The 15907-nt window shown below is 40.6% G+C and overlaps 1 protein-coding gene across 1 annotated transcript in view; it reads right to left on the minus strand.

Annotated features, from left to right (window-relative positions):
* adamts15a (ADAM metallopeptidase with thrombospondin type 1 motif, 15a) overlaps positions 1-15907 on the minus strand; it is a 31046-nt gene that overhangs the window by 3561 nt on the left and 11578 nt on the right. Inside the window, exons 2-6 of the mRNA XM_056244638.1 lie at positions 15219-15351; positions 10625-10792; positions 3706-3992; positions 3183-3360; positions 2843-3018 (exon numbers count right to left, since the gene is read on the minus strand). Of these exons, the coding sequence (XP_056100613.1) occupies positions 2843-3018; positions 3183-3360; positions 3706-3992; positions 10625-10792; positions 15219-15351 (942 nt within the window). The remainder of the gene's footprint in view (positions 1-2842; positions 3019-3182; positions 3361-3705; positions 3993-10624; positions 10793-15218; positions 15352-15907) is intronic.

A 15907-nucleotide genomic window follows, 5' to 3' on the forward strand; every position in this document is an offset into this window, starting at 1 on the left:
GCTGATTTAGTTTTCTTTCTTTTTTTTCTTTTTTTTGGCGTTTTTGCCTTTATTGTGAAGTGGGAGAGAAAGGGACAGGATCGGGACTCGAACTTGCGTCGCCCGAAGCGCAATCACACTACATGTTACATGCTACATGCTGCCAACGAGGCTATCGGCTCCAACAAAAGGCTGCTTTCTAAGTATGACGTGATGTGCGGGCGTCCAGCCGAAAGTGAAAGAAATTAGTCCAGTATGTCTAGTACCTAGTGAAAAAAACCTATACCAAAATGGATTTAAAATAGCATGAAATAAATGTAAGTATACTACAAATCCATTAACATATTTACTGACATATCGCTTGAGACATACTGATATAAATATTATAATTAAACTTTATTTGGAGTTGGCCTACTTCTTTATTGCACAATGCACATTTCTTAATATTAAGCCTAAAATGTTTTTTAATATCACTATAGTAAGGATAAGTATGGTCTCTGTATAATATCATTCTTTAAATGCTAAATATTTAAAGTACCTAAAGAATCCTTGCAATAGTTCCACTTTAGCACAATCAAATATACTTAAGTATATCTTTAGTTGGACCTCAGCACTATTTCTGGATAACTAAAGTGCCTTAAGTACAAAATTAGTTAATTATTAATTGCTGGGTATTTATATTAAGTTCATAAATAAGTAAATGTGTTTGTAGTATACTTAAAATAAATCTATTTCAAATACATTTTAGTATATTTATTTTTCACTAGGGTACTATTAAGCTATTTATGGCTCTACTCTTTTGACCATTTGTTTTGGATGAGTCACACCTTCAAATTAGCAATGAGGCTTACTGAATTAATGTACTGTCTAGTCTTTGGTATTTAATTTTATTTAAAAAAAAATGTTTTGCCTTTGGCAAAATATGACTTGAGTAGATTAGTTTTTTCAGTCTCCTTAAGAGTTCAAGCTCTGAATAGTTTCTACAGTGTCAAAGCCTGGTTAAAACAGCATGTCAGTCTCATAAACATACCTCTAGCCATACACTAGTCATGATGTAACTGTTGCGTCTGTACAGTTTCACTCCACACAACACTATCTCACAAAAGATAGGCCCTTTTCCTCTTCCTGACCACTCGGCTCTGTCTGTAGTGACATCTGACATACGTGTAAAGCAGCCATGAAACAGCAGGTAAGCTCACCACGTACTTTCTTCTCATGCGTATAGTAATATATGTTTTTAATTTAATGATTCTTTACCTTTCAATAAATTCTTAGATGAATGTCCACTAACTCATAACTGTTCTGATATTGCATGTGTAGCCTTTCATGTATCAAACTATTGCAAATGTATTTTATGGTGTTAATGTGTCTTAGGTTCACTTTATATTATAATCGTCTGTACTCGCTTACAGGAGACCATAAATTAATGTTTTTTCCGCATCCCCCATAAAGCACTCAAGCTCCATTATCTCCAGTGAGAGAAGCTCTTATTCATGAGACACAAACTAAGTTATATATTATATTACCTAAGGCTATATTTTATTTATATATATATATATATATATATATATATATATATATATATATACAGTATATATTACTAAAATATTATATTATTAATGTTATTATTAATGTTATTATTATGTTAACTCATATATTTCCCCTGAATGCTTGATATTCGTATTAAAATTAAATATTAACCTAATATTTTTCTATTTATATACACTCACCTAAAGGATTATTAGGAACACCATACTAATACTGTGTTTGACCCCCTTTCGCCTTCAGAACTGCCTTAATTCTACGTGGCATTGATTCAACAAGGTGCTGAAAGCATTCTTTAGAAATGTTGGCCCATATTGATAGGATAGCATCTTGCAGTTGATGGAGATTTGTGGGATGCACATCCAGGGCACGAAGCTCCCGTTCCACCACATCCCAAAGATGCTCTATTGGGTTGAGATCTGGTGACTGTGGGGGCCATTTTAGTACAGTGAACTCATTGTCATGTTCAAGAAACCAATTTGAAATGATTCGAGCTTTGTGACATGGTGCATTATCCTGCTGGAAGTAGCCATCAGAGGATGGGTACATGGTGGCCATAAAGGGATGGACATGGTCAGAAACAATGCTCAGGTAGGCCGTGGCATTTAAACGATGCCCAATTGGCACTAAGGGGCCTAAAGTGTGCCAAGAAAACATCCCCCACACCATTACACCACCACCACCAGCCTGCACAGTGGTAACAAGGCATGATGGATCCATGTTCTCATTCTGTTTACGCCAAATTCGGACTCTACCATTGTAGCCTCTTTTTCCTATTTGTAGTGGAGATGAGTGGTACCCGGTGGGGTCTTCTGCTGTTGTAGCCCATCCGCCTCAAGGTTGTGCGTGTTGTGGCTTCACAAATGCTTTGCTGCATACCTCGGTTGTAACGAGTGGTTATTTCAGTCAAAGTTGCTCTTCTATCAGCTTGAATCAGTCGGCCCATTCTCCTCTGACTTCTAGCATCAACAAGGCATTTTCGCCCACAGGACTGCCGCATACTGGATGTTTTTCCCTTTTCACACCATTCTTTGTAAACCCTAGAAATGGTTGTGCGTGAAAATCCCAGAATTTCTCATTCTGACATTCAGTTTGGAGGTCAGGAGATTGTCTTGACCAGGACCACACCCCTAAATGCATTGAAGCAACTGCCATGTGATTGGTTGATTAGATGATTGCATTAATGAGAAATTGAACAGGTGTTCCTAATAATCCTTTAGGTGAGTGTATTTTTGATGCTTTCAAACCCAACTTTGTTATATATTTTTTACAAGTCATTTCTAAATGTGGTAGATGGTTCTTAACACTTATTGCTCACCTTTGGTGCAAGAACATAGAAGTATCCTGTTCCATTTGCCCTGCAGATCAGCTTGCACATATCTTTGGCCGACACACCAGAATATTTGGGCACCCACACCACTGAAGGGGTGAGCCGGTTAGTGTTCAGACTAAACCCATTGTAAGCTTCACACTGCTCCTCACGATAGCTCTTGCCTAAAAAAGGGGGGCAGATGAAAGAAGAGCACATTCTTGAAATATTTGATTCCATATACAATTCATACAAAAAACAAAAATTAAATTAAAATTTTTGTTTACTAAATGTATCCATTGATGCTGATTTTTTTGGGATAAAAAACATTTTGAAATGGTTTTTAAACCTGTGTCAGTGCATGGGGAAAGGTTGCAGGACCGGTATTTGACCCTCACTCCCTGACAGTATTTGCCTCCGTTCTCTGGCACAGGGTTGTCACACTCTCTCTTAGACAGCTGCACACCACCTCCACAAGTTCTGGAGCAGGTACCAAATGGCCCCCATTTACCCCATCTGCCATCCACCTAACAGAGAGGAACAGGAAGAGGGGGATGTCAGAGCTCACTTGACCTTTAATAAACATTAAACATCTCTTGACAACAGAAAATTTTACTTCTAAACCCCAGATGACTCGGCCATAAAGAACACTACACGTTCACAGGTCGTGTGCAAATTCTTTAAGCAACAGGGCAAATAAACCAAGTAAGAGGTCAAGTGGAGTACGATTAACAGGCTGACCTCAATATGTCAAAGCTCTGTTGTGCCACATGACATCTTTCACAGTGAGAGTTCCTTTAAAATGTGTGTGTTTGCCAATTTAAACCCAAACAGCAACTCTTTTTTTTTGGCCCGGCAGTGTGTGAAGGTACCTTAGTTTTAGTTATCTCCTGTTTCTCCATGCATGTGCCCCGCATGCAGAGCTGTCCGTCCCCGCAGCTGGTTCCATCTGCCCACGGAAAGTGTCTTGTTTGGCACACCAGTTGCCCACGGGTCTTCCCTGTGCACCATAAGCGCTGACATGGTGCCTGCATGAATGGGCACGGCTTTGAGCCGGCACCGAAGGCAAGCTCACACTGCCGCTCTAAACCATACGATGCACCAGGAAGCACGTCTGGAAGAGCTAATGGTTTCTGAGGTTGATCCAGCAGACAATCACCTGCAACGATATCAAAGAATAACAGAAAGTTGCATATATACAGTTGTATGAAATTGTATTTACAGCACTTTAGATATTTATGCTTGCTCTAATTTGACCTATTTTTCTTATTATTTTATTCAAATATACAATTATTTTACAAAACAAAAAAACTGGGGTGAAAAAGGTATAATTTTAGGGCTTCGGGTCATTTTGACCCATGAGGGAAGGATTTGTTACAGAATGCAAGAAGAGGATGAGGGTTAAAATACAAAAAGTATTGTTTTTAACAGCAAGGAACTAAATAGATGTTGAAATGTTTATGTTTAAATAGATGATTTAAATGTGGGCATGACATATTTGTTTTGGATTTTTATGTTTATCAGAGATGTAGTGTACGTCTTAGTCTACAGAGGGCAAATACCAACCATGAAAGGGGTTCTGAATCCCACTGGGACCCCACTGTAAACCTTCACAGAAACATTCCAGTCAAACAGTTACATCAGTTGCCACACTGTTTAAACAAAAATTTAAATCACAGAATTTTTGCAAGCTGTAACTTAAGCTGACCTTGAGACATCTATTTCTTTGAAGACTGACACTGAGGTGTTAAACCCAGACTCTCTAAATCACTCTATTTAGCCCTAAGCTGACTCATACACTATCATTCAAAGGGGTACGGTTAGATTTTTTAAATGTTTATAAAAAAAATCTTTTGTGCTCACCAAGGCTGCATTTATATAAAAAATACAGTAAAACAGTAATATTTTGAAATATTATTACAATTTTTTTAATTAAAAAATAAATAGCACCCATTACTCCTGTTCTTCAGTGTCACATGATCCTTCAGAAATCATTCTAATATACTGAGCTGGTGCTCAAGAAACATTTCTTAATATTACAGATGTTATATTATACGGTTGTGCTGCTTAATATTTTTTGGGGGAAACGTGATTTTTCAGGATTCTTTGGTAAATAGAAAGTTCAAAAGAAGAGCATTTATTTGAAACATATTTTTTGTAACATTATTATGTTGGCTTGAGAAAGCCAGCATACTTAAATGCTATTTAAATTTAACATTATTCTTCTGAGACAAAATTTTCCAGAGCTTTAATTCTCTAAGCACCAAACTCACCACAGACCTTGGGCCTGGTCTGAAGTTCGTTGCTATATTCACCTTATTTTCCACGACAACAAGGGTGACGCCATTGTGTTCGTTTTGTCATCTCACTTCCGGCTGAGAGGGACTTCAACTTATGGCTGAAAGGGACCTATTTTTTTTACAGTCTATGAAAGGGACCTACGCTAGTTGCTAGACGTAATTATATAGCTGTAACGGTAAAATGTGTCAAGTATTATATGCTCAGTTAGGGGCTGCCATAACAATTGGATTAAGAGGAGAGAACAATTGAACCAACGGTGTTACGAACACAATGTGAAGTGGTCGGAGTGTTGTGGTGCACTTTACGATTTATAGCCACCACCTGAAGACGAGGAGCACCTGAGGCAATGGCGGAAGGCGTTAAACTTGAAGTGCCCACCCAAGCACCCTATGTGTGTTCCTGCCATTTCATGGACGGGAAGCCGACTGACGAACACCCTTACCCCGAGAAATGGCTCGGCTACAATGTTCCGGTAAAGAAGTCATGCCGGGTGCTGAACAGGTTGTCAGATTCAGGTAAGCTAACTTACCTAACTGTTAGCTATGTGCTTGTTAGCCTAACGTTAGATTCGTGAAGTCCGTTCTATAAATACATTTAAGATCAGTAACGAGTCGTTAACAAAATACAACAAATCTTGCATGATTACCATTGCCGACCTAAATATGTCATATTTCTTATATTTCTTTTACTTTGTGATTTGGACCTAAGGGTCTGAAATAATGAATGAATGAATATTAACGATAGTACAAGATATTATGGAACATTACAGTCTTACAATAGCTCACATTATTCCTGTAAGTTACAGAGATTGACGATGCTAGTGGGCCAGCTAGCTACAGCTCTTATTCAGATATTGATATTGATATTGACCTACGTAGAGTTATGAGATTGTGTGTATACTGTCTCGTTTTTAATGCATCTCTCTCTCACACACTGTTCTGTGTAAGTATGGGTGCCATTATAAATTAGTACTTAAAATAGATCATAAGAATTAATGTAAAAATGTTTATGGTTGTATTATTTCCATAGATGCATCGATGAGCGTCAGTGATGCAGTGGACAACTGTGAGGATGATCACATCCACATGCCCCAGACCACCTGTGATGCAGAAACACAATGAGAGGATCCACTGTCTCTGACCACAACTCCACTTTTCAAAATCTCAACTCAACCTGAAGCCACCTACATCTGAAATGGGAACACAAAGCGTTGAGCTGGTGCCATTGTACATAACTCTGCTGAGAAACGACCACCTTTGTCAGCTCTACGCAGGGTTGACATTTGATGCATTCCATTCAGTTGCCGAGCACCTTACCAATTCATACACCAACAGCTTTCAGCTACACATTTGGGATCAGCTCCTGATGATTCTGATGAAGCTGCGTCTTAATTTATTGAAGGGTGATCTTGCTGAAAGGTTTGGTGTTTCTCAGTCCATTGTAAGCAAGGTGATTTCGTGTTGGCTTAACATCATGGAGGAGAAGATTAGGTGTTACATACCTGGCTTCCCAGGGAGACAATCCAGGCAACAATGCCTTAGTGTTTCAAAGAACAATTTCCAAAGACAACATGTGTGATCAACTGTTCAGAGACACCCCTTCAAAAGCCATGCAACCTTGACTCAAGAGGTGAGTCCTACAGCCATTACTACAGCCAGAACACCATCAAATACCTGGTCTCCATTGCACTATGTGGACTGATCATGTTCATCTCACCAGCATATGGAGGAAGGTGCAGTGATAAATTCATAACTGCAAATTCAGGGTTCCTGGAATACCTTCGTCCAGGCGATGAAGTAATGGCAGACAGAGGCTTCACCATTACCGATCTCCTCTATGAAAGGAAGGTGAAACTTGTCCTTCCAGCATTCACCAAGAGAGGCATTCAACTCTCTGAAGAAGACACCACTAACACTAGGCGCATCGCCAATGTACATGTCCATGTTGAGCAGGTCATATGCCGACTTAAAAACTTCAAAGTCCTGTCTCAAACAGTTCCAATTAACCTCACCCCTAAAATTGATAGAATTCTGAGAATTTGTGCAGCCCTGTGCAACCTTCGAACCGAAATAATTTCTGATATAGAGGATGAATAAATGTTGATTTGTAGGTGCGTTTCACGTCTGTCGATACTTTTTGCTTTGGTTTTGCTTTAACTAATCAGTATAAATAGTGTAAGTAGTTATTTTTATAGACCTTTACAATGTGACCAGATGTTACCTGTTGTGAATGGTCATTTTAATAAACCTTTACAATGTGACCAGATGTTACCTGTCGTGAATAGTTATTTTTATCTTTACAATGTGACGAGATGTTACCTGTCAGTAATTTATTATAAAACCATATAATGTGAGCTCTGTAGATTCCCCTTAAAACTTAAAGGAATTAAGTCTTCTGGTTAGAAGGAATAAGTCATGTCAAGAAGGTGTCTCTAGCTTCATGAAAGCATCAAACACTTCTTACAACTGATTTTATACAACTTATTTAATCATTTATATTTTTCTAAAACACAAAATCACAAATGTATCTCTTGTTTAACACAACCGATATAAAATACATCCCACCTAATTACCTAATATCCTATCCTTAACCCTAATTATTCTCATTCCTGCTTATTTACAAAGCTGCAAGTATCTTGTGGAAAGCAACATAATTATAATTTTTTCATTGCTGCTCCATCAACTCCTCCTGACAGGACGAAGTAGTTAAATATGTCCCCATAGGTTACCTCTGGCCTCTTCTTCATATCGTCTACCCACGTTAACAATGACGATGGATGGGACAATATGAGACCATCTGATCGTCGTACAAAGTTTTCTCTGTGCTCCCAATTTAAAACATTTACGGTATTAACGTTATTTTTCATTTCGCTAAAGTTTTGGCTAGCTATAAACAATCTTTTAACTACTGAACTAGCTACCAGATGTTCCGTGTCAGTTTAGCGGAAGTCAGATGACAAAGTGCAGAAGAGTGAAGTATTAAAAGTGGGCGGGGCGGAATAAGGTGAATACAGTTGAGAAAGAAACCGGCTGTGTTGAATTTGTGCATTATGTCTTAAAGCGCCCGCATTTACCAGCTGTCTTTAATGTTAATCCAAAAAAAAAAAAAAAAACAGACAAAAATCACTCACTGGCATTGACTGAAAAACTTTTGTAGTATTTAGTAAAGACTGCAATGTTATTTGACATTTGATTATTCAATTGGTGTACCTGAACACCTACAAACTTGAAACCTGGTTTATTTGTGCTATTGCTTGTGCTTTGCTTATAGTGAACTTTAACTTGTATGTATGTAATAATAAGCTTATTTATTAGAATACAAAAAAAAAAAAAAAATACAAATACATGAAAACAATAAAAAAATTTGTGGTGGTGCCAGCTCCAGAACACTGAACAGACATGTGCTTTGAGTCAGGCTGCCCATTCGGGCTTTCTCAAGCCAACATCAAAATTTGTTTACAAACTTAACCTCTAGTTAATGTCTTTACTGTCACTTTTGATCAATTTAACGCTTCCTTGCTGAATTAAATTATTAGTTTCTTTAAAAAAATCGTATGGCTCGTTTCCACCGAGCGGTACGGTACGGTACAGTATACGGTACGCAATTATTTCTGTTTCCACTGTCAAAAGTTGTGAATGGTACCAAAATGCCGAACCATACCGTTGGGGTACCTAGCACAGTGGTACGGTACCTAAAGGGTGGAGCAAGACTCACTGCAGAACGTTGATTGGTTGACAGATTGGTTGACCGCGTGCTACAAGGGGAATGACAACGTAAGAAGCGACATTTTTTAATATAGAGCTGAAATATAATACTACTGTTATTGTGTCACGAAATGTAGTTTTAAGAGTTTTTCAGGCGAGAATGTAGTTGTTTAAAGCTCAAATCTGTGGTTTATTTATAAAGATTTATGAAAATTATGAGCTCTGCGCTCATGTACCCCGCCTGGAACAGCCTTTCCTCGGCTAGTCGTTCTGACGTTTGCCGCTGACTCTGACGTCTCTGTAGTGGTTAAACATGAGATATAATTCGTCTTGTGTAGACCTAACGGCGATCTTTGGTCTCGTGAATATATAATTTGTTCCCTTGCCAATCGTTTTGGCTGAGGGCTAAGTGAAGTTTTATATATTTAACTTTACCGTTGTAACTTTAAGAGCACTGCATTTGTATATTTGACTGAATTGTTTGCTTTATTTCTTATTGTATAGCTTCTTGTACCTTTTACTTATACTTTTAGAATGGCTATTATTGATAAAACTAAACAAAAAGAGATAGGGTTGAGTTTTGTCATTTTTAATTTTATTACAAGATGATCACTGTAATGTTGTTTATTGCAACATTTTTTTGTTTAGTACAAATGCACATATTGCCTGGGATATGTTTAATATTTTAAATATTTTAACGAAAAGAGGCAGGGTTGTGTTTTATATTTCGTTTTGTTATAAATAGGCTAACGTTATGCATGGAGTGAATATAATCAATACGCGTTGCCTGAACCACAACTGTGTGCCTGTAATGTTTAAAATTTCTTTAAATGAAAACGAAAAGAGGCAGAGTGGTGTTTTATAACATATTTTGTTTTATTGTTGCCTAAAATGTACATACAGAGATAGCCAGAGTAGCAGAGCGAGCTGAGTGACGCTTTCAAGAACGGCTGTTTCATTTGCAGAATTACCGGACTCGCGTCCTCGGGAGTCATTCTCTTGAGTGGGACTTTGCGTACTTGGTATTGAGAAATGCCTAATGTCGGCGCTTGTCTTCTTGTGACAAACAGCCACATGCCGAGAAGCAAGAACAAGATCTGCTGTATGTCATCCATTGTTGTTTACTATGTCGCTTTCTTCTTCGCGTGAAAATGACGTTGATCGCCTCTTTCCGGCAAACACCACACCAATCAAGTAAAGGTATCCTACTGTTTGCGGTGGAAACGCAAGCTGGATCAGGGTTTACCGTCCCGAATCGTACTGTACTGTACTGTACTGTACCGTACCGTACCGTACCGTAACGCTCGGTGGAAACGAGCCATTACTGACCCTGAACGGTTGTAGCTGCTCCAAACCCTCATGTTAAACATGTAACTTCATTAGACACTAATGCAATCAATAAATAAAACATCTTTAGTGATTTTTTTTTTCTATAGCTTGAATGACAAAAAAAATTTTTTTTTTAAATGAACACACTACATTTTGATATAAACATATATTTGTAAAGGCAAATTTCAACATTTAGTTTGTTATCCTTTGTCAAAAAATAGTGTTATATTTCAATAGTGTTGTACTTTCTTCACTTTCACATGGCTTTACCTTTGTACGGTAACCCTGCAAAGGCCAAAGGATTAGACATTATGCAAAAGTGCACACACAGTTGCATTTGTAATTCACGTTACAAGCAAACCATATTCAGATTCATAACTCAGTTTGCTTAAAAATTCATGAGCACTTTCTCAAATTTACAGTCTCAACCTGCTACGTTTCGAATTCATTGACTTACCGTGTCCACTGTCCAGGTAGTCGGTGATAATGGCAGCACTGCATGGGGACCAAGGACTGGTACGGTTGATTCGGATCAGAGTGGGAGACATCATGTGATTGTCCTGCAGCTTGCCAAAAACCTCCTCACATGCCTTAACATTATCATGTGGCATATTGAATACATGTCCTGCAGCAGAGAAGGAATAAAGGGGAGAAGGAAAGAGTGAGAAATTATGAGAACACAGAAGAGGAGAGAAAAAATAGACATAAAATGCAATGTGTACCAGCACTCCATGTTGATGTAAATGAACCATCTCTGGAAATGATACAAATGTAAGTTTAGATTTTTGCCTTTTAAATCACCAATCATTCCAATAACTTTCATACAATTTTCCTGTCAGCAATCAGACCAAAGCTATGCTGAGTCGCTTCTACAATACCTCCAACAGCTCCCCACATTTCCCCCCCGGCCTTGAGAGGAAACTTTTACAAAACAGCCTATGAGGGTTCCTACAGGGAAACAAGCCGCTTCAATAGAGCTTATCTTTTCTCAGTGTTCCACTGAGCTAATCTGAACTGAATGAACATCATCTCTGGGACAATGTTGTGTAGATCCTCCAAAAGTTTTTGGATACTGAAATTACTGGTTCTAGCATGTTTTGTAGGGTTGGCATTGGCAAGCATTCAGATAAGTCATTTCAGCACCTTGAAATAAAATAAGTGACCATGCAATAGGCTTGTTATTGAAGCATTATGTTTGTGCTGGGAGATATAATCTGAATACTAGTTAAGGAAAAACTGTTTTGAGTGTGAACACCCTGTCTGGGTGAACCGAATCAAACCAGCAGCTGGTCAAGTGTTATGCCACTGGGCAGTCCATGGACATAAGTCTCAAGGCCCTTAACTGGGCAAAGCAGATTGAGCTTCTCTTGGTTCGCCAACACAAAAGGAGGAGGATGAAAGGCTAGAAAGATCGTATAATATGCAATATTCGTGGGTACTTTGGGCACATAGCCCAAAGGGTGTAAGATGGCTTTAACTAGCCTGGGGAAAACACAGATTTCGGCAAATTTGAGATTTGCTCTGCAAGTCAGTCTGGCCAAGAGCCCATTCAAGCCCATTTCCAATTTTTCCAAATCGAGGCACCAATCACAAACGTTGAGGCGGGCTTTACACGGTGACGATAGCTCTGATTGGTTTTTAGGTCTATCTAATTGCGCCCAGAGGCAGGAGCTTGAATGGTGCCTGGGACAACCCTTCCAGAGCAACGGCCAAATCCCAGCCCGGAACTCTTATGTGAACCGCAGACCTTTCCATGAAGGAAATGGGTTATTAAATGGAGTCTTGCTAAAGACCCATTGCCTAACGTGTATGGAAGGCAGCTATTGCCGCCATGTAAAAAAACAATCCTAAAGGAACTCTGGCACTGAATCCACTGGGTAGTTAACTGTCAAACTGGCATTCTCTGCACCATAATGCGAAGACTCTCCACTTTAGGGAGCTCTAGAGTTTAGGATGGTCTCAAAAACCTCAGCTGAGAGACCATAGTTTAAGAGTCGGTCCCCCCCAGGGGCCAAACCCAAAGCTTCTACATCTTCGACTGGGGGTGGTAGATTTTGCCCCCGGTCTACAACAGAAGATCCCTCCTGACTGGAATCTTCCAAGGAGAGCTGTCCACACTTGGGCCGGACAGAATTGAGCTACTACTAGGAGTAGAATGACCCCGTCCTGGCGAACTCTCTCTAGAACTCCTGGGAGCAGAGCGATCAGGAGAAAAGCGTACAGGTGTAGCCTCAGCCACGTCTGTACCATGGCATCCAGTCCCAGAGGAGCTAAATGCATCAGGGAGAACCAGAGCAGACAGTCTGAAGTTTCTTGAGAAGCAAACAGGTCCAATTCCACCCGTCCAAACTTTTCCTAAATATACTCCACCGCCTCGGGCTGGAGTCTCCATTCTCATGCCTCAGCCTCTGCCTCGACAGGATGACTCCTCCTTCATTTAGTTTCCCAGGGATGTAGACTGCTCTCAACGGCTGTCTAGAACAGCTCCCCAGCCTGTGAGGGAGCTTTTGAAACTGTTTTACCATGATGGCCTGGCCTATCCTGATTTCGTTCACTGCTGAGAGAATCGACTCTATACGAGCAGGAGACAGCCATGCCTGCATGGTGACCGAGTCCCAAACTAGTCCTATAAAAGTTTACCTTTAAACTATTCTTGGAGTTTAGTCTTAACCCCAAGTGCCTTATGTGGGTGAGGGCGACATCTCAATGCTGAACCGGCATCTCTTGAGACTGAGCTAAGATTAGCCTTGTTGTTGATGTGATTGAACACACGGATGCCCTGGAGTCTGAGAGGAGCCAGAGCTGCATCCATGCACTTTGTAAAGCTGCGAGGGGATAATGCTAAGCTGAAAGAAAGTACCCGATACTGGTAAGCTTCTCCCCCAAAAGGGAATCTTAGGAACTTCCAATGTTTAAGAAGAATGGAAATATGGAAGAACGTGTCTTTTTGATCTATCATGACAAACCAGTCCTCAGATCTGATTTGAGTCATGATAAGAGAAATCATCAATATTTTGAACCTGTATCTCCTCAGAGTATGGTGTAACTGATGCAAATCTATGATGGGACGCAACCCCCATCCTGCTTTGGAACTATGAAGTACCGGCTGAAGAACCTGGAATCCCTCTCAAGATGAGGAATACATTCAATGGCCTCCTTCGCCAAGAGAGACTGAACTCCCTGTTCCAGTATCTGAGCCTGCTCGGGGCCCACTACCGTAGATAAGACCCTGTTGAATCTCGGAGGGTGAGAACCAAACTGTGATTCTGTACCCCTTCTCTGTTGTATGCAGGACCCATTGAGACCCATTTCGTAAAAGGTCATGCTCACGAGACTGACCTCCAGTGCATTTTGACGGGATAGGTCCGATGCCCATAAGGGACTCACCTGCAGTGAGCATGCGTTCACTGGAAACCGCTGCTCGTGGAAAAAGTCGATGGTGGCGGGGTTAGCAGATCGATTACCTGAGGGCTCCTGTGTGTGTAGTGTAATGGCATCAGGACCTCTCCCCCCAAATCCTTACTACAGCAAGAGTGCTGTCTCAACCCCCAAGCACTTTGAGGGGAGGCTTGAGGAGCAACACTCTCTTTCTGCTGTTCCTATGTGAGCAGCTAGAGGCTGATGGCTGGGGTTGCTCTCTGGCAAAAACCCCTGGGGCCAGGGGCCAACGAGGGATAAATCTCTGTAATGCCGCAGACTGTCTCTTAGCCTCCTGGAACCTCTCAATGACCGAGCAGATGGCGTCGCCGAAGAGGCCAGGAGAAGACAGCGGGTCATCAAGGAGGAACTTTTATCTTAACTTTTAAGAGATTTAACCATAGATGTCTCTCCATAGTCACTAGAGCTGACATGGAGCACCCGATGGCGTGGGCCGTCTCCTTGGTGGCCCCTTTAATCGTGTCATACCCAACCCCCTCGCCTTCATCAAGGTCCTTTAGCAGGTCAGCCTGGTATGCCTGAAGGATGGCCATTGTGTGAAGGCATTCACTAGCCTGACCTGCTGCCATGTAAGCCTTGCCTACCAGAGATAATGTTGTTCTACAGGGTTTGGTGTGCAGGGTCGGGGCCTTGAGGGACGATGCAGCCTCAGCGGAGAGATAGCATGCCAGCATCTCTTCAATCCTGGGCATCGCTCCATAGCCGTACTCCCTCATCTCCACAAACAAAGCGTAGTTAGAGATAGTGAGGCTGGATATACGTGAGGAGAAGGGCTTTTCCCTGGACCTAGACACTTCGGTGTGGAGGTCTGGACAGAAAGGCAGGCCCGACTTGGAGGTCAAGTTTTACTGGGCAGGAAGCGCTCATCCAGCTTGCTCTTACAATCCGATTCTTGTTTCTCAGCCAGCCAATCGATGTTTAACTTGGCCACTGCACGTGTAACAACCTCCACCAGCTCCTCGTAAGCAGGGGATAGAGGTGGTGCATCCTGTAAATCCCCTGCCTCGATGGTCACAAGATCCACCTACTTCTTGCTGAAGACACAGAAGCTAATGCTGCATTGTTCTGAGTATTCTTAATAGCTTCCGCAGTACGCCGTCACACGTCACAGATAGAAGTTGCGCCAACCACACATGCTTCAGATGCAGTCACGCTGAAGCGTTCCCCATAGCGTCGACATCAGAGTTCCCTTGAAAGGGAAACAAGCTTTTTGCCAACAAATGTTGTAGTTACAACGTTTGCCAGCAGGGGCAAACTGCTAATGAGTCAAATAGTTATAGGAGAGCCAGGGATTATGGGTAATGTGTTTTTTCATAGACCATATTGCTATTTAATACTTTTATATTGAAGTCAATCACACTGACTTGTGTGAAGCATACATCCCTGTTTAACAATCTTGAAGCTTAAAGACTGCAATTCATACTTGACAGCACCATGGAAGCGAAACCGAGCGCTGATGATACGTTGGATTCAATAGTAGAGGTGTGTATAAATTCTGGCCATTTCATTCTTAACCAACGTACAATGAAACTCGAGCGCTCAATGGAGAAAATAAATGGGATTTTAAATGCCACAACCCTACTGTTGCGCTTTATACATCTGTTTACACTTACCAAGCTCATGGGCAGTAGTGAAGGCAGATGGCAACCCATCATCTTCAATCACAGAACAACTTCTCTTGGGATCACACATGGTACCAACATCTGCCATACCCAGTGTGTCACATGTTGAAGCTCCACACAGGTCCTAGATCAGCAAAACAACAACAAATTGTGGTCATTATCCTTATCTGAATTTTTTAACACATTGTAAATGCTAATTTGATTTGTAATTACAAGTCAAATTGAGTACAAATTACATTTTCGCATATTTAACCCTTACAAGGGTAAGTGTAATTTTAAATTATTATTATTTTTAAATACATTTAGCCTTCAGTAAATATACAAATTGGTGATGATGCTAGGCAGTGTCACCCAATGGCATGTGGTTTCAAAAACCCAATCTCATGAAATGCGTCTCTATAGCACGCATTGTATTTATCATGCAATTTATACGTGAAAATGTGTTTTTACGTGCATATGATATGCACTGTAAACCCCTTGGGTAGGATTAGTGGTGTGGGGTACGTCCGTATTGTACACTTGGGTAGGATTAGTGGTGTGGGGTACGTGCGTATTAGTGTAAACTCATTTGCGCTTATAAATTGCACAATAAATACAATGCATACTATAGAGACGCATGTCATGAGATCAGGCTGGGTTTCAATCATTGGTGCATAAATCCTGGTGTAAAGTTATAATAT

This window comes from Rhinichthys klamathensis, unplaced genomic scaffold (assembly GCF_029890125.1).
Source record: "Rhinichthys klamathensis goyatoka isolate OS25496 unplaced genomic scaffold, OSU_Roscu_1.1 h1tg001037l_1, whole genome shotgun sequence".
Classification (NCBI taxonomy): Eukaryota; Metazoa; Chordata; class Actinopteri; order Cypriniformes; family Leuciscidae; genus Rhinichthys; species Rhinichthys klamathensis.